The 22,604-nt window shown below is 58.2% G+C and overlaps 2 protein-coding genes across 4 annotated transcripts; both read left to right on the plus strand.

Moving 5' to 3' along the window:
- SLC35E2B (solute carrier family 35 member E2B) lies at positions 1 to 22,317 on the plus strand. Of its 3 annotated transcripts, XM_081223762.1 has the most exons (11): positions 1 to 72; positions 127 to 332; positions 11,247 to 11,649; positions 11,736 to 11,871; positions 12,079 to 12,206; positions 13,833 to 13,953; positions 14,639 to 14,701; positions 14,888 to 14,941; positions 15,235 to 15,307; positions 16,379 to 16,524; positions 18,338 to 22,317. In XM_081223762.1, exons 2-11 carry the CDS (start codon positions 330 to 332, stop codon positions 18,573 to 18,575), a joined length of 1,365 nt encoding a protein of 454 aa, XP_081079888.1. In that variant the 5' UTR covers positions 1 to 72; positions 127 to 329; the 3' UTR covers positions 18,576 to 22,317. The 3 variants fall into 3 exon arrangements, with proteins under 3 accessions (XP_081079888.1, XP_081079886.1, XP_081079887.1); XM_081223760.1 differs by lacking the exons at positions 1 to 72; positions 127 to 332 and adding an exon at positions 10,054 to 10,636; XM_081223761.1 differs by lacking the exons at positions 1 to 72; positions 127 to 332; positions 14,639 to 14,701 and adding an exon at positions 10,055 to 10,636.
- LOC308611750 (uncharacterized protein) lies at positions 356 to 8,085 on the plus strand. Its single transcript, XM_081223763.1, has 2 exons — positions 356 to 824; positions 3,217 to 8,085. Exons 1-2 carry the CDS (start codon positions 508 to 510, stop codon positions 3,260 to 3,262), a joined length of 363 nt encoding a protein of 120 aa, XP_081079889.1. The 5' UTR covers positions 356 to 507; the 3' UTR covers positions 3,263 to 8,085.
- Positions 22,318 to 22,604: the final 287 nt, after the last annotated feature.

Below are 22,604 nucleotides of genomic sequence, written 5' to 3' on the forward strand. Positions count from 1 at the left end.
GGTACGCCAGAGCATATCGCGAGGGGGCGCCATCGCCTCCCCCACCTGGGCGGAGGTGGTACAGCCCGGAAGGTGCCAAGGGGGGAAACCGCGAGGGGCGCCAGCCGAGGTGGTACGGCCCGGAAGGTACCAAGGCCGCGGGGGTCGCCTTCGCCCCACCCCCGCCTGGGCTTAAGTGGTACGGCCTGGAGAGTGCCAAGGGGATGACTACGGGGATCGCCCAGCAGCACCACCCCCGACTGGGCTGAGGTGGTACGGCCCGAAGGGTACCAAGGGGATGACCATGGGGGTCGCCGTCACCCAGGATCACCACCCCCGCCTGGGCTGAAATGGTACTGCCAAGAGGATACCAAGGGGACGACAGCGGGGGGGAATCGACCAGCAGCGCGGCCCCTCCACCGGCTCAGCAGCGGCGGCCGAGAAGCCCAGACGTTCAGGACACAGCGGAACGAGTCCCGCGGGACAGCGGGGAGCCGTGGCTGGCTTCCGACGCGTCACTTCCATCTCATGGCTTCCGGGGCCGGTAGTGGCACTTCCGCCCCGCTTCGCCCCGCCCTCGTCCCCTCCCCACCACCCGCGGGGACCTGGGTGGGGGGGGTCTGTTTGGGGCCCGCCCACCGGGCCCGCCCCGCAGGCTTTCGCGCGGGGAGCCGCCGTCGCCGGAACGTGGTCGGGTCGCTGTGGGGAGGCGGGGGCGGCAGGGCCCCGGGTGACCGCGTCCTCCGCCCCGGCGCGCTGAAACCCCGCCCGGATGCGGCTGCGGGTCCCGGTGCACGTCCCCGAGGCTGCGGGGCCCGCGCGGCGTCTAGCCCGGGGACTTCTCGGTGGGTGAAGCGCTGAATTAAGCTGGCGGGGTGGGTCGCCTGCGGGGGTCGCCCTTTGCGTCAGGGCCGAAGTTCCCCCCACTAGCTACCTCCCTTCCCCGGCCCTCGGACCCTCTGCGGGCGCGGCCGCTGAGCCACCCCAGGGCCTTGGCACGCGCGCGCCCGGCGTCCGACGCCGCCGGGGGTCACCGTCCCTCTCGCCTTCACGACCGGTCCGCTCCTTCAGCGTCCACCGCATGGAGTTCCCGCCCCACCTCGCATGTGTCCGCTCGGACCCCAGGCCTCCACGGCCGGCGCCGCGTTCCCGTCCTGGGTCCGCACGGCGCCTGAGGCGGGGCGGCTGGGCACAGGTGCGGCGGGGCTTGGGGGTCTCCGGAGCGGGTGGGGGGAGCCGCGCTCGGGTCGTTGGGGTGGGCTGTCAGAGGCGGGGTGAGGGGCACAGGGTCGGGGGTCCTTGCGTTTTAGCCCCCCCCCCCGCCGATGCCCCCCCGAGGTGGGGCATGGCCTCGGAACGGCAGGTGCAACCGTTTCCTAAAGAACCGGGTAAAGATGCTCCATCTGATCCGGAACCAAAGGGCGCGATCGCCCGCATATTCATTGCAGTCGGTGTCTTTCTACGCAGGATTTTAGAAAACTGAAAATTATATAATGACTAACATCCTGCCGGGCGCTGGTCCTAGCGGACTGTTACTTTGTAAATTGGGGTGGGAAACTCCCAGTCAGGCCCAGAGCTAAGACTTCATTGTAGTCCTCAGGTGACTTTCCTGTAGCGGGTTTTACGGGGCCTGTGGGGTCCAGGCAGTGCCCCCGCCCCACCGCCCCAAGCTCATCTTCTGAAGCCTTGAGGACCTTGCTCACCTACTGCTGCGGTATAAAAAAGAGAGAGAAAAAAAAACTATTTAGAGGCAGACTCTTTGTTCAGTAGCTTAAAGTTCTTTTTTAGTAGAGTGCAGTGTACTTTACCAAAAATCTTTAAACTTGCAAGTAACATTGTAAAGCAGAATAAAACAATATTAAACAGCATGAAAAGGAACATTAAGGGAGGGAATAGGAAAGTTTTTACATTAAAGAAGTCCATTTTCTTTTTAAAGTTTTTTTAAATTGAAGTACAGTTGATTTACAGTGTTGTGTTAGTTTCTGGTGTACAGCAGTGATTCAGTTATACACACACATTCTTTTGCAGATTCTTTTCCATTCCATTACAGGCTATTACAAGATATTGATTGTAGTTCCCTGTGCTATATACAGGTCCTTGTTGTTAGAAATCCATTTTCAGTGCACATAAATTAGAAAATGAAGAGGAGCCAAAACGCAAACAAAATGTGAAGGACCTGAGATTCTGCTCCCAGAGCTGACCGCAGTTGGTAACTTCGCCTGTGTTCTTCTGAACCATTTGTACTTTTTAAACGGGAACATACTGTGCAGAGGTCTTGTAACTCTGCTTTCACTTAATCTATGACAAATCTATTTTTGTCAAAACTTGCAGGGCTACAGTGTCCCATTATGTGACAGGGTTTGTTACAAATTTCTTATCTGACACTTGGCTAGTGTCAGCTTCTCAGTCTTAAAAACAAAGCTTTTGAAAATCCTTGTCTGTACAATCTTGGGCCTTTGTTAGATTATTTCTTTAGGATAAATCCCTAGAGGTGGAATTTCTGAATTAGTGTATAAAATTTGTAGACTTTCAGCACATTTTGTCTAAACTGCCCTGCTGACAATTTGAACCAACCTAGATTTCCTCACCAGGCATTTGAGAACATCTTGAGTTGTTTGTTGGAGAACAGGGACTCTTGACCTCAGGCTGACAGGCCCTAGAATTTAAGGGTCTGCAGAACTGGGTGGGAAAGTTGACATCTTTATTTTCGCTAACCTCCACGCAAACTTCCCTTCGGTGGTGAATGTGCTGTGGTGGCCCTGCCCCCCCCCACCGTTTCAGAACCAGGCACACCTCCCCGCGGGTCGTGAGCCCTCGCTGCAGGGCTGGCGAAGGCTGGGCCATTCAGGCCGTGGGAGAGGGGGCTCAGCGCCTGCACGTGACGAGGTGTCACAGGTGTGCTTCTCACTATGTGTCGCTGACCTGGTTTCCTTTCAGTCCCACGTGTGCACCCTCTTCTGAGGACAGCTCTGGGCAGGAGTAAAGTTAAGAGTCAACCCTGGCCTCGTGAGCCACCTACCCCGTGCTGGGTGGAAAAGGCCACGTTTCAGTTCTTGTTATTTGTGCTATAATCTGAGAGGGCAATAATTCAGACCTTTGTCACGAGGGGCCTGGTCGGGGAGCAGTGCCCCACGATCCTTGCGTTCAGCCCGGTCCGCCCTGTTTCCAGGCCAACCTGGAAGGCGGGGTCAGTTTTTCGTTGTCGGATTGAGGCCACTGACCTTCGGTCTTTCGCAGGATGGGAATTGCTTCTCGTGGAGGCACCTGGAGTCACGGGGGCTGAGAAAGAAGAACGGGCGGTGGAAACACGAGCCGGAGCTGGGGAGGGCAGCTGGGGTCTCGGCGGGGCTGGGTGAGCCGGACCTGCTGGGCTCTGAGCCGCTGACCCCCGGCCACTCCCGGCCTGCACGTGCGATGCCCAGCACCGCCGCGCGGGGCTTCGCCGCAGCCGGGAGCGGGCCTTCTGCCCAGGATCGGCGCTGCGGCCGGTGACCAGTGGTAAGTGCTGCGGTCACGTGCCCGCCCACCATCCGGGCAGAGAGGGCCTGGCCGGCCGTTGGCCGTGGCTATTGCCAGGCGTTTGTCGTCCTCACTCCTGGGCCAAGTCCACAGCACACGTTCATTCTCCGGCGGGTGGCCGGTCGCGTTTCCCAGCCGTCGTGACGGGCAGTCCCGCTCTGGACGCTCTCGCAGGACTTCTCTGGGGGAACCTCGGGAGTGGAAGTGCTGACGTGTAGGGTGCGCAGGTGCGTAGCTCTCAAGAGGCCGCCACGCCGTTTCCGCAAGTGCTCGTACCAGCCACCCCGTAGCTGTGTCTGGGGGCCTCTGGATCCACACCTTCCAGCAGCTCTGGGTGTCGTCGGACCTGATGGTTTTTGGCAGTGGGGGTGGGTGGTGTGTCCAGCCCCCTGACCGCTGGTGAGGTCGACCCCCGTGATCGGACATGACCTTGCCTCCCTCCCTGCATTCTCACCCGCCGTAGCCCCTCCCCTCGAGGCCGGCCTTCTAATGAGCTCAGAACAGCAGAGAAGGAGACTCCGGCCTCCTCGGGTGCTTTCTCTCAGCCGCCAGCTCGTTCCAATGCAGGCCAGGTGCCGACTGTGGGCTGCCCCGCGGAGGGGGTCTTCCCCCAACAGCTGGCCGGGAGCTGCGTGTGTGGGCTTGGAAGCAGGCACCCCGGCCTTCGGGTGAGGCCTCGGCCCCCTCCTGCCATCGTGATGGCCAACTGCCCAGCACAGCTGCTGCCAGAGTCCCGACCACAGAAGCTTGCAGGCTCGTAGGTGTGTCGTTGCTCTGCGCTGCCGGGTGTGTGATGCCGCGTCACACGGCGCTGGAGTGCTGATGCGCGTCCTCTCTCGTGCTTATCGGCCGTTTGGAAACGCTCTCCTGTGCTGGTGTTTTTGCCCACGTTTCCTATTAAGTTGTAGGAATTCGTTCCCTCTCCTTTGTCACGTCGTAACTGTCTCCTCCAGGTTGTCACTTTGTCATTTAGTGTGTTAATGTTACAATACGTTATAGTGTGTTTTGATGGCACAAAAGCTCTTAGTTTAGCCAACATAGTCTGTTTTATTTATATTCTCTTTTATGGGGACTGGTTTAAGATACTCTTTTCCAGGAATTCACTGGTGGTCCAGTGGTCAGGACCTGGCACTTTCACTGCTGGGGCCTGGGTTCAATCCCTGGTTGGGGAACTAAGATCCCGCAAGCTGTGTGGTGCGGGCAGAAAAAAAAAAAGACACTCTTTTCCTGTACCAGGATCGGGAAAATATTCTCTTATATTCTCCTCTAAACGTAGGATTTACACAGCTGCATTTCACAGCCAGGCTGCCCAGGTTCAAGCCCTGAACTGTGGCCGTCTCTGCACTTCATGTGTCTCACACGGGTGACAGCGTCCCTCTGCAAGGGTTGTGAAGATTCATCGAGTTAATACGTGTGAGATGCTCGGTCAGACCCTACCTGGTTCCTAGGAAGTGCTCTGTGGATGTTGCTGATTGTTCTTATTTGTCTAGAATTGTGAGATCAGGGTCCAGTTTCTTTTCTCTGGTGTGGATCACGTCCATCCTAGTATCAGCGACAGTGGCCTCCCTTCTCCAACGAGCCACAACCCCGCTCTGTCTTGGATCAGAATTCTGCTTGTGCGGAGTCTCTGGGCCTCCGTTCCAATTCGTTTACTTGTTTCTGCGCCGATACAGCACGTGACCTGGACTCCTCCTATGTGGGTAGGCGCCTCCCCCTTCTCCTCCTCCTTCAAGGAAGTTTCCTGTCTTCTCCCCTTCGTACCTCCATCGAGTGCCCTTTGTTATTAACACGTACCTTGTAGGGATACACTCTGAGACCAAATATTCTGTTATTTCTAAACTGTCACCCAGCCTGAGTCGATTGTTAGTGTGATCATGGGCATGGTCGCCAAACGGAGATATTCTAATTGTGTCAGTCATCTGACTTTGTAACAGAAGGAAGAGCTTTCTCCTTTCCCCATTTAATGATCATGGTGGATGTGTGGCTTCTAACCCTTTGCTATTATTTACTTTCTCTCTCAAGCTGCATCCCTCATGCTGGCCCCTGTGTCCTTCTGATAAGTCCCTGTCACCCTAGGAGCCCTCCCTCTCTTTCTGGCCCAGCTCCTGTCCCAGCCCTGGAATCAGCTGTTCCTCCAAGGAGGCTGGTTCGGCCCAGCAGAGAATGAGGCTTAGGAGCCGGCTGTGCTGCTGGGAGCGTCCCTGCCTCCAGGCCTCCCGGGGAGGGAGCAGCGGCGTGCACAGGCGTCCTGCCGCCCATCTGCCCCTGCGGCCATCCCTCCTTCCCCGCAGCGCACACCCTTCTCGGCCCCACCTCAAGCTCTCACCCAGACTCCGTGAAGCCGCCCCGGGCCCAGCGCCTGCCTGGGGTGTCGTCTGGAGCCTGCGCGTGTTCTCAGTGCCGCTGGCACAGTTACTGGCTGGCTTCCTGTCCTTCGCTCTTCAGTGGGATGTTGTTCACCGAGCTGTGGTTTGGTTCGGGTCGTTCTGTCTGTATTGCACGTTAGGGATTTTTGGTTTTAGAGATGTTATTGATTTGATCATTTTTGGTTCCAGAGGGTGTGAATGTTGAAAAGGTGCGCGGCGTTGGCAGGCTCTGTGCGCTGTGGATGCTGTAACGACCTGCAGCCCCCGGCCTGGTGCTCAGCCTCTGCCGTCCATCCTCCTCTCCTCGGCTTTCGACACCTGCATTTTCTCACCATCAGATCTGCACTTGTAGCAGGGAAACTGCAGCGGTGCCGGGTTCAGCGCCTCAGGTCAGGGAGACATGGTGTCTCTGTCTCGTTCCTGGTGGTTCCCACTTTGGTGGCTCTATGGAGGGGCATCTGCTTGTTTCTCCGGGGGGTAAAGTTGTGATTGACCCTGGTCACCAGTTAACACCTCGCAGGGAAATGGTCGGAGGACACTGTAGTTTCATTCAGCAGTGGGACGTTTCCTCTCTAGACTTGCCATGTTTTCATCCCGCTGATTTATTCCTGACAGTTTCTTCGTCTGTTTGTCTGCATGACTGCATCCTGTCTGTCCCTCTGTCCCTCTGTCCATCTGTCCCTCCTGGAGCAGCCAGGAGGCTGCTCCTCCCCCACTGGCAGCCTGCTGGCCAGGTGGTCTCTGATCTTTGATCCTCACCTGTCCTCAGGCTGAGTCGTGGAAGCTTTTCTCCAGGGCGCCTTGCCTCTCCTTCTGGTGGCTGGGCCGTGGATGGGGCCGCTTTGGCCCTTGTGGGCTGTGTCCCGAAGCAGGACCCCAGGTCACCTTGGTGGCTGCATCGTTGATGCCCGCCACCTCGAGCTCCCTGTGTGCTTCTGAGGGTCTTCGGAGCCTCCACGTCAAGTCCTGTCCTGAGCCGGATCTTCTTGGGAGCCCGGGGCCCCTGGTGAGATTTCCACTTCTGCCACCCTGGTCTTGATCCCCAGGGACCCTGTTCTGGTGACTTGTAAAGCAGCACATCCTGCTTGCCGGTGGGCACTCGGCTCCCCCTGCCCCATCTCCTGCCTTGGCTCAGCTCCCAGGGCACTGAAGGGTGACCAGAAGCTCAGGGCTGCTCAGCTGCTTTCTCTGTCAAGGCCTCTCCTTGGGGCCCTGATTTCTGTCCTCAAGGTCTATCCCGTGCCTGTTGAATTCCCCAGAGAAGGGTCTTCTGGCGTCCGGCCTGGAGGGCCACCGCCCTGGTCTCTGCTTTCCCTGCCACCTCGGCCTCCATCACAGCCCAGGGGCCTCCTTCACTGCCTGGTCTCGGCTGCTTCTCTGTAGTGGCCCCTCCTTATTCCAGCCCCCCAGCCCCACCCCCAGAGCCGCTGGAGGAGCCCTCCAGGCCTCAGACCCCCATCGCCTGACAAAGCAAAAGCAAGCAAACAACTAGGAACCTGGTGTGACTTAGGGAGTCTTGTCGAGAAGGAACAAGACAGGACCGTCCATTCCGAAGTTGATTTCATTTGTTTGTTTGTTTGTTTGGGGCTGGGCCACGCGGCTTGCGGGATCTTAGTTCCCCGACCAGGGATTGAACCCCGGGCCACTGCGGTGAAAGCGCCGAGTCCCAACCAGTGGATGGACCGCCAGGGAATTCCCGTGATTTCATTTTTTAAGACATTCAAAGCCCTTGTTCTGACTCCAGAGGCATTTGGACTCCTTCCGGACACTATACACACGGAGGTTGCCGACCTCTCCTGCTGCTCTGCCTGTCCCTTGGCTGTCGCAGCCTCGGTCACCAGGCTGGGTGGGCTGCTTGGGGGGTGTCGATGGTCAGGAAGAGGTCACCCGCTGGAGGGAGGCTGAACATCCGTGTTGGGCTCCCTGGGCCCTGCTCTGGACGCAGCGGACAGCAGTGCTGGTCTGTGATGGAGCACCTGCTGCCTTCCAGTCCGGAACCTGCGACAGGACACAGAAAGCTCCTGGTGCCACGTGAGACCAGGTCACCAAGGGCAGACGGTCCGGGAAGCTCTGGTCTGAACAGGCATCTGTCTCCCCAGGTGCTGCCTGGCTCTTTTTCATGTATAAATCCTCAGCTTTCGGAACAGCCTAGAAAACAGCGTGATGCCCGCCATGCTTGCCCGCTTGCGTGCCCCGTCCTCGCGGCCCAACCCCAGCTTGAGTTCCCAGTTCTTTGCTCTTAACAGCACTTTTTGTGCTTTTATTTCTAATGACATGTCGTGTCTGGACACACCTAAGTGCTGCTGGTGGCGCTGTGTCGTGTGTCTCCTTCCGCGACTCGGCCTCAGCACTTCCGACGGCTGTAAGGTTTGCCTGTCGCCCATCGCCCGTGTGCGGCTTCCCTCTGCCCGCCGGGGGCGTCCATCCCCACCTGCTGCCGTCTTCGTCCCTGTCGACAGGCGCGTAGGTTCTGTTTGGCTTTTGTTCTGCTGCTGGCAAAAAAGTGCCGCGTTGACCCCATCTGACGGACGCTCTGTCCCCATGCCACCCCGGCCACGGGCTCTGCTGACTCTTTCTTACGTTCCCTGTGACTTGCGGTGACTCCTGAAAGGTCCCATCCCCACCGTTTCGGTCTGAATCTGTTTGCATCTGCGCTGCCACCTGCTTTCGGCCTGGGACAGTTGGGAGGCGCTGGAGCCTCGTGTGCTGGTTGGGCCGGGGTGTGTGTGTGATGGATTCTGCTTCTTCAGAGGCCGCAACACCCTCCACCCTCGGGGCAGATGGGGCAGAACCTCCAGAGCGGGTGAGAGGACAGCCCCGCACGATGACCTCGGGGGTCGTGGGTGCCCGGTGGGCGCAGACCCAGCAGAAACACAAGGAACGACCCGCACAGGACGGACGTGGCGGACGGCCCGGGGCCCCGTGTGGTCAGCAGTGGGGGTGAGTCCCTGGTGGCTCGTTCATCCAGTGAAATGCCACACCGTCACCAGGTGAGCGGCGGCTGTGGAACCGCGCGGACCCGCCTTTGTTTCAAAGCAGCTTCTTGTTGAGGAAGGAGAGCGGGCGCCCCAGGGCCTCGGGGCTCAGCGGCGGAGCTCTGGCATCGGGCCGGAGCTCCTTGAGCTGCAGAGAAGGAGGCGGAGGCCTGGCTGGCAGTGCTGCCCGGGAAGCTGTGAGTTTCCCAGACGGAAACCTAGTGGAGATCGTGGGGGGAAGCGCCTGCACCTTGCCTCCAGCCTCGTTTTGTGACGAGAGAGAGGAAAGGCGATGGGACCCTCCCCGGGGGCTTCTGGAGCATCACCTGACAATCAGGTTTGGTTTTGGAGTCTCAGCGGTGGCGTCAGGACTTGTGGGACAGACACCGGGTCAGGGTCCCTGAAGAGAGGGGCCTGGCGCTGTCGGTGGGCCTGACGGGGGCTCCCTTGAGAGGCAGAGCCCCCGCGGCCGGTGGGAGCTGTGTCCTGGGGGGGCCCGGCTGCAGGGCTGGGCATCCAGACGGGGTCAGCCAAGGGCCGGGGGGTGGGGCCCCGTCTCTGCTCTCGGGGACCCCGAGCCACACATGGGCTTTGTTCCTGTGTTTTCCGTCCGCCTGCAGCTGGGCCCCTGTTCCCAGCTGGGGGGCAGCACGGGCTCCCCACACCCCTGCTGGGCCGCGGCCGGTCCAGCCCACGGAGGTGCAGCTCCCAGCAGGGTGTGGCCTGGAGAGGACTGCGGGACCAGGCTGGGAGAGGAAGGAGGACGGGGCGTTAGCGGAGATCTGGCCCCGTCAGCGCCTGGAGGGCTCGAAGAGCTCGTGTGTATCGCAGGGGCAGTGGGGGCCCGCGGGAGGGCCACGTGCATCCGTCGTGGTCTGGGGTGCGTTTGGGGAGCTGCCCTGGTGTCCCGAGGGTCGGGGTGCATGTCAGGCCTGGGTGCCCACCGGGACCTGGTGCTGCTGAGCTTGTGGGGTGACCCAGAGCACTGGGTGGACACGGGGAGCTGGGGGGGCAGCTCAGCCAGGAGCCTGGCTTCAGGTGGGGTCAGGGAGTCACAAGTCCGTCTGGGTCACGCATGCCTGGAAGTTAGGTTAAAGCATGAGGGGCGCCCCCCGAATGTCAGCATCGGAGGGATGAGGACATAGGCAGCCGGCTTGGCTGCCTAGAGGTGGGGGCAGGGGGCTGGGGACTCCGGTTTGGTGTCACTGGGAAAGAGTGGCCAGGACTCCTGAGCTGGGCAGGTGGTCGTCACTGGGTCGCTGCTTAAAGCCAGAACTGGGACTTCCCCGGTGGTCCAGTGGTTAGGACTCAGCGCTTTCACCACCAAGGGCACGGGTTCAATCCCTGGTCGGGGAACTAAGATCCCACAAGCTGCGAGGCGTGGCCAAAAAAATAAGTTTAGAAAAAAGAAGGGCCAGAGCTTGAAGCACTCACCCACCAGCAAATGGGAGTCGGACTTTGCCTGTGGTCTTAGGGAGCAAGGGGTCTCTCTTGAGAAGTCGTGGCCACAGGCCTGAGCGCCAAGCACGTGTGGGTCTGTTGAGGGAGGAGCACCCTCTCCTGGGCACCTGCAGAGGCCCTGCCCACGCCCGCTCCAAGGCCCTCCCTCAAGCCCAGGAGGAGGTCCCCCGGGCCAGGATCTGTGCACGCGAACAGCCCCCTCGAGCCAGCGGGCAGCTGACCCGCTGAGAGGCTGAGGGTCGTACTGTCAGGGCTTGGGTGATGAACTGTTGGACCGTGAAAGAGACGATGCAAAGAAGGAATGGAAAGTTGAGAGAAACAGGCCAGTTTGAAACGGTAACAAATAGAACGCGAAGAACGCAGGGGTTGGAACTCAAAACCCGATGGAGGGACAGAAACTCAGAGTCTCTGACGGGGCAGGTCAACCCTCCCACAAAGGGTGAGGGCGTGGGAGAGCCAGCCTGGTGGGAAGAGCTCGGGCGAGGGGGCCCCTTCCTCGGTGGCTCTGGTTGGTCCCAGGGTGGGTGGCAAGGTGCAGGGCACTTGTGACAGCTTCGGGGGTGGGGCGGAGACCCCGGGCCACAGCCGAACTGCGGGAGGGCAGCCTGGAGGATGAACTCGAGGCTGGGCAGGCCGCTTGGGGGGTGCGGGGTGCCCCAGGGGTGGGGCGGGGCTGGAAGAGGCGGGGGGTGGCAGGTACTGTAGAAGGAGCTCGGGCGGGATGGCTGGAGGGTCAGGTGTGTGGGGAGGGAACGGAGGCCGGTAAAGGCTTTGGTCTCAGAAACTTATTGGAGGAGAAGTCCGAGCCGTCGGGGCGCCTGCTCCTTTGGGGCTGGAAACAAGGCCAGGACCCCGAGTTTGCGTCTTGAAGTTACTCTAAGTGGGTGATTAAACTCGGCAGGACCTTAGCCGCTCACGCGACGCCGTCCTTTCCTTCCCACTCCAGCCCACGCCCTGCCCAGTGCCACCCGCATGGCCGCTGCCTCCGTCCCCGCGTCCCTGCCCTGCGCTGCCCGCCGCCCCTGAGATGTCGGCATCTGCTAAGCCCGCGGCCCTGGCAGAGCTGGCGCCGGGCCCCGGTGAGAAGCCAGGGGGACGGCCGCTCCTGGCCTGGGGCCCCGTGTTTGGCCACCGGAGTGAGAAGATCGCGTTTGGCCAGAGCGAAGGTGGCCCCGACGAGCAGGTGCTCACGGTCACCGTCACCGAGACGACCGTCATCGAGGCGGACCTGGGTGTGTGGGGTGCCCGCGCCCTCATCTACCTCACACTCTGGTTCTTCTTCAGCTTCTGCACCCTGTTTCTCAACAAGTACATCCTGTCCCTGCTGGAAGGGGAACCCAGCATGCTAGGTACCCCGCCGGGCGCTGGCTGGGGGATGGAGCCCCCCGCGGGGTGGAGCCGCTCTGCTCAGCTGGCACCCCGTCTCCTCCTCCAGGGGCCGTGCAGATGCTGTCAACCACGCTTATCGGCTGTGTTAAAATATTTGTCCCCTGCTGTTTGTATCAGCACAAAACCCGGCTTTCTTACCCTCCCAACTTCATCATGACCATGTTGTTCGTGGGTCTCATGAGGTAAGCAGCTAACGTTTCTGGTTGAGGGTCTGAGTTTTTTACACGTAAAACATCTCCCCCCGGCTGACTGTTACCATCAGGTGGTCCTGGGAGGGAGGGGGCCGAGCGGGGGCGGGGCAGACGTGCGCACCCTCTGGGCTCCTACCGGGTGTGCCCCGTGGCTGCAGATGCACCAACTCATCCCTGTGACGCTATTGACTGTCTTAGGTTTGCAACAGTGGTTTTGGGTCTGGTCAGCCTGAAAAACGTGGCTGTGTCCTTTGCTGAGACGGTGAAGAGCTCGGCCCCCATCTTCACTGTGATCCTGTCCCGGACCGTCCTGGGGGAGCACACCGGTGAGCAGCCCCCAACGCCCGGGCGTGCCAGCTCCTCCGGGGGCCGCTCCCACCCACGTCACCCTGGAGCTCAGCTCCCTCCACTTCCCTCCTGGTCGTTTCTTAGCCTCAGAGGCCCGGGATGGTAGGAGCTGGGTGAAGGAGTGACAGGCAGGTAACCTCGGTGCCACTGCCCGTTCCAGGAACCTGCCAGGCATCCCGGCCCCTCCTCCGCACCCCCTCCTGCCCTCCACTGTGGCTCCCCGAAGCTCAGCAGAGGGGACTTGTTACAAATCTCCAACCTGGGCTGCGGGCACGCGCTGCCAGCTGCACACACGTCCCTGACTTTCTCGCCAACCGTTTAGAAAGGGTGGTTCCGTGAAGACAAGCAGAGTGCAGACTCGTGGACATGACACGTCGTGTTTGACCCCGGGGGTGGGGGGCGCTCACAGAGGGAGATGCGTGTTTGCTTCAATTGGGAAAATGACAAAAAGGTAAAACAAGGCGGCACCTGCCTCAGGGAGAGAGGAGGATGAGGACGGACAGGGCTCAGCCGGGCTTCTCGCAGACGTGTCCTTGGAGCCACACAAACGCTTAGGCGATGGTAAAACAGAATCAAATCAAAGTGTAAAAGCAATTCCTAAAATCGTACTCAGCAGGAAACAGCCTGACTGCACATCAAACTTAACCACGCAGAAAGGATTTATCTCAAGGGCCTTAAAAACATCCCACTTTGGGTTCCAGCTGTGGTGGATATGTGTGTAGAAAACCAGCTGTCTTGCTGAGAACAATTAGGAAATCTTGATAAAATTTAGCAAAAAAAAAAGTCTGTTGGGGAGGCATTGGAGAAGGTGCCAGGACTTGAGGGACCCCAAGGTTTGGGGTCCCCAGAGGAGTGACCCCCTGTGGGGCACCCCCGGAAGAGCCCCGAGTCCACGAAGGTGCCTGCCCCCTGGACGGCCTCCCAGCCATGGCCCCTGCGTGAGTTCCGCCGTCCAGCAGAGGCCTCCTTCCATGGTGACGCTCCCGGCCTCAGGCCAGTGGGCCTGTGGGTTTGCTGTGTGGACGGCGCTGTCCTCGGCGGGGGCGGGGCTGCGGGCATCTGAGGGCGGCACCTCTGCTTCCTTTTGCTGAACACGAGAGGCTTGTGCCCTCATCTGCTTTGAATGTCAAGATGAATGAGATGCTGCGTCTGAAATCAAAGCAGAGGTACCACACGAGGCTGGATGCCCTGTGTGCAAAGTGACATGATTTTCTGTTGCACCGAATGGTCTTAGCCTTACCTTCATGTCAAGGCTGTTGGTTAGATTTCAGAACGAAGGCAGGAGCGCTGGACACCCTGAGGGTCTGGGGCCTCCCTCCTCTCCCAGCCTTCCCTGGAGACCACCCTTCGTCCTACTCGTTTTGCAGATGAGGGTTCAGGGTCGGGGGTGGGGTGCAGGGAGCAGGGCTTGGAGCTGGTGGCTCTGGCTGTCGTGCCCCTGGCACCTGGCTCTGGAGCGGGTGACGGGAGGCACGTGCCATCTTTCCCCTCCAGCGAGAAGAATCGAACACAGTGAGCGTGCAGGGCACTCCTGGGGCGGGGTGGGGGCAGCCCGGCCCGCTGGGGGCGCTGCAGCCCGGCCCCTGTGTGTTGTCGCTCCGCAGGGCTGCTGGTCAACCTCTCGCTCATCCCTGTCATGGGCGGCCTGGCGCTGTGCACGGCCACCGAGATGAGCTTCAACTTCCTGGGGTTTTCGGCCGCCTTGTCCACCAACATCATGGACTGGTGAGTCCGAGGGGCACGTCCCGTGCCGCAGGAGGGGGGTGGATGGCACGCCCCAGTGGCGGCCGAGCCACCTTGCTGACACCTCTGCACAGCCTCCTCTCTCAGCGTCACCACTTCTGAGAAAAGGGAGGAAAGAGCAGCAACACAGTGTCCGAGGGTCTCTTGTCGCCATTACTTCCAAAGAAAACCAGGCCCGTCTGGAGGGTGTGAATAATACAGCTGAACAATGAAAAATCACCTTTCATTTCATTTCTCACGCTTTGCTGTGTTTCCTTCAGCCTTTCCCAGAAACACAGTCCAGCTCACGTCATAGTTTGCACCTCGCCTGTTAACTCCGAGCGCAGGATGGTCTCCAGAAGCCTCCTCGCTCACCTGCAGACGCTCCAGACCTCATGACTTAGATCTGCAGGAAACATCTTCACACGGGTCTCCCTCTAGGTTTCTGACTGGCCTGCAGCGTAAACCCCTAGGAGGAGGACAGGGCCCGTAAACCTCTGCAGCAGGCTCGTTGCTCTGGTTTAAGTCCCCTTGGCCAGAGCTTCTGTGCACCCAGTGTCCAGGGAGCAGTGTCGTTCTTCAGAGTGCTGAGCCCTCTGTTTCCAGGGAAGCTGGACGCTGTCTGGTCTTCCCATTGGCCACGGCGGGCCTTCCCAGCCAGCAGTCTTGTCTCTGTTTTTTTTCCCAGGGCCTTCCTGTGCTCACACTGTCTGTCCCATGGCCGCTGCCGAGCAGAGCTGGGTAACCTCAGGCACGTCCTCAGCCTCCGAGACCTCGGGTTACCCATCTGTGAAAGGGGCAGCTCAGCCCGGCTCACAGCAGACGCCAGGGCCACCCCCAAGGAGCTACCGTGTGTCCCTGCTTCTGGAGGACATGGCACTTTGACCGTGTGAGGTGCCATCTGACCTCTCGTAACCTCTTCTTTTCTTTATTCTAGTTTGCAGAATGTTTTCTCCAAAAAGCTCCTCAGCGGGGACAAATATAGGTTCTCGTAAGTGTCACTGCTCCATGGAGACCAGACCACCCTGTGCCCTGACCCCTCCCATTTCATGGTGCCTTTAAAAGAACCTTGTTGAAACTTGGGAGAAAACCCCACCTGTTTCCAACTGCCCCTTGGCCGGCTCGTTTGAGGCTGCCTGTCACCGTCCCGTGGCCGTTGGGTTGCCTGTTAGGCCCAGCCATCCGTATCATCTGGGAGGAGATAAATAAACTGGGGCACCCTGGTTCCACGGAGGGCGAGGGCGGGGGCGAGGCGGGGAGAGGATCAAGCGCCTGTCCCCGCAGCGCCGCGGAGCTGCAGTTCTACACCAGTGCAGCAGCCATGGCCATGCTCGTCCCAGCCTGGATCTTCTTCATGGTGAGTCCAGCGCTGGCGCCTTCCCAGGTCGGGGCGAGCCCTGGGCGCCGGGTGCTGAATACCCAGAGGCCGCCACGCACCCAGGGGGGTGGGGGGGACTGAGCGAAGCAAACCTGTTTGGGTCCTGTGTGGGTCCGGTGCCCACCGGGGCCAAGCTGCAGCCAGCAGTTCCCGGAAACTTTGCTGTGAGGGTTTTTAGGTGCACTTTTTGTTGTTTTCTGGCCACACCTCAGGGCTTGTGGGATCTTAATTCCCCGACCACGGATAGAACCCGAGCCACGGCAGTGAAAGTGCCGAGTTTTAACCACTGGACCGCCAGGGAATTCCTGCACTTGTTTTTTTTTTTAATTTATTTGTTTATTTATTTTTGGCTGTGTTGGGTCTTCATTGCTGCGCACGGGCTTTCTCTAGTTGTGGCGAGCAGGGACTACTCTTCGTTGTGGTGCACGGGCTTCTCATTACGGTGGCTTCTCTTGTTGCGGAGCATGGCCTCTAGGCGTGCAGGCTCAGTAGTTGCAGCATGTGGGCTCAGTAGTTGTGGTGCACGGGCTCAGTAGTTGTAGCTCGCGGGCTCTAGAGCACAGGCTCAGTAGTTGTGGCGCACGGGCTTAGTTGCTCCGCGGCATGTGGGATCTTCCCGGACCAGGGCTCGAACCCGTGTCCCCTGCATTGGCAGGCGGATTCTTAACCACTGCACCACCAGGGAAGTCCCCCCGCACTTGTTTTTTATTACTACTGTTATTTAAAAACATCGTGACCACGGTTGAACAAGTCCCAGGGCAGAAGCTTATGAAACAGAGAGCGGTGTGTCCCCCAGCCCCTCCCAGGCCCGCCCCTGGTGGAGCTGCTTCCCAGATGTGCCTGCTGGGCACAAACGTGCTCCTGTGCTTGCGCGTGTCCTGGGATCCCGTCAGTCCTACAGAAGCACAGGTGCGCGTCTACGCAGGCCTCTCTTTTTAACACAAGTGGAACTGAGCTGTCCTGTCCTACGGCCGGGCTCCAGCGTGCGGCTGGCCCCTGGGCTGGGGTCAGTGTGTCAGCACAGTGGGCATCCCTCTGGCTCTGGCGCAGGACTTGCCGGTGATCGGGAGGAACGCGAGGAGCTTCCGCTACAGCCAGGACGTGCTGCTTCTGCTGCTGGCGGACGGCGTCCTCTTCCACCTGCAGAGCGTCACGGCCTACGCCCTCATGGGGAGGATCTCCCCCGTGACCTTCAGGTAAGGACCGCACCTCCCAAGAAGTGAAGTGCCTTCAGGTCACGTGCAGAGGGGAACACTTGCCATCTGGACGTTTTATAAGAGGTGTTCGTGGTTGTGGAATCACAAAATGTAGCGATCGCTGTGGTCACAGGTCGTAATTACTAGGCCTTTCTGTATTGGTGCCATTTGAAACGTGAACAGGAAAGTCTGTGAAACAGATCTTTAGGGGAATCCCCACTGGGATTCTGTGCAGAAGCAGAAATCCTCGGAGTGGTGTGAGTGTACTTCTGCCCGAAACAGCACTGTTCATGGAATCTCCCGGGATGATGGATTGTCCCGCTTCTGGGCCGCCCAGGGTGGGAGCCGCAGGCCACGTGTGCTCCTGAGTGCCTGGGGCGTGCCAAGTGCCACGAGGAACCAACATCTGACATTTCTCTAACTTTAATCAGTTCACACTTGAGCAGCCACACGTGGCCGTCGGCTCCCTGCCGGTAACTTAGCACTGAGCTCAGGTCTCACAGGCTTCTTCTCTGTAACTGGGCGGACTTAGTAAAAGCGAAAGCGTGATTTGACACCAGAGCGTTTTCAGTAACAAATAGAAAGGAATCGGCTGAGGTTGCCAGCAGGCCTGGAAATCCATGCAGTGATGTCAGTGGGTCTGCCCATCACGTTGTCGTAGAAGCCAGCGGGCCTTTGTCCTTTAACTTCACAACTGTCCCAGGAGAGCAGAATTGCACCCAGAAGTGTCGGCAGCAGGTGCGTCGCTGCCCTTGGGCCTCCCGGGGTGCACGCGCCCCCTGTCCGAGTCCCGGAGGGGAGCTGCCTGCAGGGCCCTCGAGGCCAGCTTGATTGCTAAGGGCTCCTGAAGCTCTCGCTGTCACAGTCTGTCACACGGTCCTGTTTCCATTTAGGGCCAGGAATTATATCCACATACCCCTGAAACTTTGCTTTTCAGTGATTGTTAGTGACGGTTCAAAAAAAGGCAGAAAACAGAAGACCAGTTCTTTTTATTTTATTAAAAAAATTTTTTGGCTGCTGTACGGGATATGGGATCTAATTCCCCGACCAGGGATCAAACCTGGGCCCCCTGCACTGGACGTGCGGAGTCTTAACCACTGGGCGACGAGGATGGTCCCCAAACCAGTTCTTTTTTTTTTGCGGTACGCGGGCCTCTCACTGTTGTGGCCTCTCCCGTTGCGGAGCACAGGCTCCGGACGTGCAGGCTCAGCGGCCATGGCTCACGGGCCCAGCCGCTCTGCGGCATGTGGGATCTTCCCGGACCGGGGCACGAACCCGCGTCCCCTGCATCGGCAGGCGGACTCTCAAGCACTGCGCCACCAGGGAAGCCCCAAAACCAGTTATTTTTTAAAGAAAATAGCTTTAGGTAGAAAAGTACAAAAATTAAGTTTAAATTGTCCACAGTGACAGCCCAGGAGACAAGCCCTGTCGTGTTCACTTTATCTTCATGAGGTCCCAGCAGTGGCTGAGCAGGGCTGTGTCACTTCCGAGATACTGTCCCTAATGATCGGTTCTCTCAGGCGCTCTCAGGGGAACCTTCCTCGTTCTGTGGAGAGCAGTGGAGAGCACGCTGCAGCAGTGAGGGATCAAATGTCATGACGTCTATAATGTACTTAAAAATATTTCTGTCAAAAAAAGGACGAAGCAACATAAGGCAAAATGCTGAGTGTGAAGATGGGACTCGGCTTTTTGTTGGAAGTGTCACTACTCCTCGGTGACCTTTTTCCTAGTAGGAAGGACCCCAGCACCAAAGAGTGGGGTTAGCGGAGACGCCTCCGGCCCCCGCCGACGTCCCTGCTGTCCTCTCCCGCAGTGTCGCCAGCACCGTCAAGCACGCCCTGTCCATCTGGCTCAGCGTCATCGTTTTCGGCAACAGGGTCACCAGCCTGTCAGCCGTGGGCACCGTGCTGGTGACAGCCGGAGTCCTGCTCTACAACAAGGCCAAGCAGCAGCAGCGGGAGGCCATGCAGAGCCTGGCTGCGGCCACCAGCCAGTCCCCAGACAGCAGCCCTGAGCCGTTGCTCCCTCCGGACCCCCGGCCACACCACTGAGCCCCGGAGCCTCAGGGGCGCCGCGCACCACGCCCCTCCTCGCCAGTGGGGGACCCCCTTCGCCTCTCCCGCTCCCTGGACGGCAGGCGTGGGGCCTCCGGCTCCACGGGTCACGGTCTGGGTGTGGGAGGTGCAAGTGGGCAGCCTTTCCCGCTCTTTCCTGGGACGCTCGGTCAGAGCTGGGGGAGCTCGAATCGGGGTCCCAGGTGTCAGCCCCTGGGGCGCAGACCACAGCTGCCACTGAGCCGTTGCCGAGCCACGTGACAACCTCCTCCTGGCGGCCTCTGCGCACCCCCTGCAGCCAGGCCAGGCCCCGATTCCTCTGTGGGTGACGACCACTGGGGATAGCTGCAAAGTCGGGGCTGCAGCCAGGTGCCAGCGGCCGCCCTCCCCACTTGCAGCCGGCGGAGAGAACCCGCTTCCCCACGCCAGCCGTCGGCGGCCACCCGAGGTACGTCCGGCTCCTCGGCCGTCAGGGAGTCTGTCCGCTGGGCTCGGACAGGCTGCCCCACTGCCCGGACACGGAGGCCACGGCATCGGGGCACAGAGCGGAGAGGGGACAGCTGGCGTGCAGAGACCGGCGTTCCCTGCTCCTGAGGATGGAGTGTCCGGCCCCGCCCTCCCGCCCGAGGTGGAGCTGCCCGCGTCAGCACCACTTAGGGGAGGTCACTGGCGGAGCGAACGCGGCCCCACCCCTTTCCGTGCCTGCTGCGCCGAGCTCTTCACCTGAAGGTCCAGCCCTCACCTGCGGCCGGGGCGTCCCCAGAGGCCCAGACGTGGTTTCCAGCCCGAGGCTGCGGGCGGCCCCCCTCAGTGTTTGGCTCAGGGAGGGGGCTGCTGTCCCTTCTGCTCCCCTGGGCGAGAGGCAGGCTGTTCGGAGCGCCCCCGGGGAGCACCCGTCCCCACTCAGCTGGTCGGGAGCCTTGCCTTGTCTCGTCAACGAGGCTTTTAGAATTTTCCCTCGTGAATGATGAGCAGGACGAGTGTGGAATATTTACAGTTTTTGTTATGTTGCGTTTAAAAGGACAGTGTAGGTTTTTAAAAGGAAATACAGGCATAGGTGGCTTCTGGAACGCATCGTGTATGCCAGGTAGACCACAGACCCGCAGCCCGGCCCTGCCCACCTCCTCCAGAGCAGACAAACGGATGGCCAGGTGTTTGAGGCCTGTGGTGGGCTGAGGCTCCACCCCTCGCTTCACCCCTTGCCTCGCAGCCTGTTGGGATTTCTGATCGGGACGCAGCCCCCTCCCTCCCACCAGGCTCGAGCTCTGGGGCTTGTCAGGTGCAGCCCTACTCGGGGCCGCAGGCTGGCCACCTGGCCATCTCCAGCCAGCCTGCGGACAGAGCCACCCGGAGGCACGAATCGTTCCCTGAGTCTCAGGCAACAGCCCCAGCTGTTCGGGGCCTGGGTTCCCTGATTGCTTCTCTGGTTTTCCAGTTGGCTTCTCAGCTGGAAAATATAAAATAGCCCCTCCTGGAGAGCAAATCTCTTGGAAACAGAGCAATAACACATTTCACTAAGTTCTGCTAACTTTAAAAAGCTTGTAATGATGATGGATTAAAATGAGGCCTTTTAAACTACAAACAACCTTTTTACGAAGCTGACCTCCTGCTCCAGAGGACGGCGAGTCCCACGCACCTTCACTGTGCAGGGGTTGCTCGTGTGGCTTTCCCAGGTTTTATCCCTTTCCTCTTTTTCTCCTTCCCCCCAAAACAAAACTGAAGAGGGTTCTTTGGCGGTCGCTGGGGTGGCCAGCTGGTGCACTGGTCTGTGAGGACCAGAGGGAAAGCACCGTGTCCCTGGAGCTGCCGCCTCTGTCCTCAGACCGTGGCCGCTGTGCCCATGGCTGATGGTGAGACGGGAACAGAAGGGGCGCATCTGAGTGTGATCAGGTGCCAGCCGCCTGCGTCCGAGGGTTGTTACGGACCTGGGTCCCTGCCTCCTGTGGACGTGCCCCTCCCTCCACTCTCATCCTGTTTTGATTTTCTAGATATTAGGACCAAGAAAGATTTTTCTAAATTATTAGTAAATGGGGCAGTTTCTAGCAAAGCTGCTTTTGAGACTTCTCCTCATCCCGGGTGGGAGACCACAAAACATGTGCTGCAGCTTCATTCTGTCTGCATCTCCTCCCCTAAGTCGTCCACATGTTGGGCGTTTCCGGGACAGCCCTGCGCCGAGAGTCAAAACCCGCAGCCTGGCAATGGCATTTGTTTAATAACCGTACAGACGTGTTTTTTAATTAAGTTTGTTTAGTCGTTTTTTAGTATGTTCTTTTCACTGAACCATCGCAGGCGTGCTCGTACCAGTGTTGACACTGGGTGTTGTGTGTTACATTGGGTCCATTCCTCCTATGTCTTTGGTCCTTGTCCGTGCCCTTGTAAACAAACACTTGAACCAGGCTTCTGAATCTGGTCATCTGCTTACTTACGTTGATAGTTAGAGGTGTAGAGATCTCTGGCTTTCAAGGAAATTTCCACTACTGAGTGGCATAAAAAAGGCTTTTTTAAAAAAGAATTCTGATAGTCATAATTTCCTGCATATCAGCATTAAAATCATCTGCCTTGGAAAGCTGAGAATTCTCTTGCACAATCCAAAATGTGTCTTCAATTTGTGAGTCAAACAGTAAAAAATTGCTGCACGAGGAATATCATCCACGTGGAGCCGTGCTCGTCGCCACCCTTGAAATACTTTCCGCAGACTGGTGGGCTTTCCCTCCTGTGCGGCGCTGACTGTCCCATGGATGGTCATTTATAGACGGGACAGAGGGGATCAAAGAAATGCAACATGTCTTTTTACATCTGTCCAGGGGGTGTGCTTCCTGATGCATGAAAGTATTTTCACTGTTCCCCTGGGTTGGAAAAATTAAACAAGGATGTTATTACAGGTAGAAACCCTCCTGTCTTTTTGCCTTTGACCAACATTGTGCTAAGGGCTCTGTTCTTTTCCAAAACACGTACATGCCCTGGTTGGGACCTCTTTGTTTTCTTAGTTTATAAATAAGAACGTCCCAGCTCCCCTGAAGAGCCTGCCTACTTCTCTATCCTGGCTGAGGGGCTGAGAGGAGAGTCACGAGGTTGTCCTGACCATCGCTTGGCTTACTCACCCTGCAGCTCAGGGTGTAACACCTCCCGGTTTGCTGTCTCTGTAGTATCTCCTCCTCTTCTCCTGAGGGCTGAGAGTTTGAGTTTGATGGCCACGGGGTCCATGCCTAGATGTCCAAACTGAGGTGGAAACTGTTCTAATTGGAAAAGTGTTTTTTTTTTTTTTTCCAGTTTTCATCAGAGGAAAACTGGCATTCAGCTGATGTGCTATTTCTAGACTGCAGATGTGTGAGTAGCGTCTGCACCCGCCCAGGGTGGTGTTGTGGGCACCACGTTGCAGAGGGCCACAGTGAGAGTGACTTTCCCACACTGAAAAACTTGAAAATTATATCAATAATTGTCTATCAGAACCAAATTATATGTGCTTTATACCAAACAAAACTGCGGAGAACTAAAAGTACATTGTGCAAAATGTCTGTAGTGTTTTGTATTTCACTTATTTCAGTATTTATGTGATTAGATGAATTCTTTCTAGAAAATGGTGGTTAAATAATTGAGTCACTGTTAATTCTGCTATGGTAATACATCGATGCTGTACAGTGAATCCTGTGGATGCCCCCTGGTTATTTTTGTCTAAATTAAGCCACCATGGTAGCAACTATCTAGGACTCTTGTTCTGCAAAAGTAAAATAAATGTTCAGCGTGTACTTTGTTTTCTTCCTTGTGTAACTCTCCAGTGTTCGCGCTACTGAAATGAACAAGGGTGGGTTCTTATTGCCTTCACCCCTTTTCAGCGTGAAGGGAGTGAAAAAATTGGTTTTTTCCTGTCACCAGAAACACAGGAAGCAAAACAAACTCTTGGATACAAAAAAGTAAACATTTCTTTCCGGGAAGAGAAAGAATTCCAATTCCACCGCCCTTTCTGTGCCCCAATTTCCTGTCACATTTTTCTCCATTTTCCATTTCAGGTCCAGTGAATGTGGGTAT

This window comes from Mesoplodon bidens (genome assembly GCF_964165515.1).
Source record: "Mesoplodon bidens genome assembly, chromosome: 2".
In the NCBI taxonomy this organism is placed as follows: Eukaryota; Metazoa; Chordata; class Mammalia; order Artiodactyla; family Ziphiidae; genus Mesoplodon; species Mesoplodon bidens.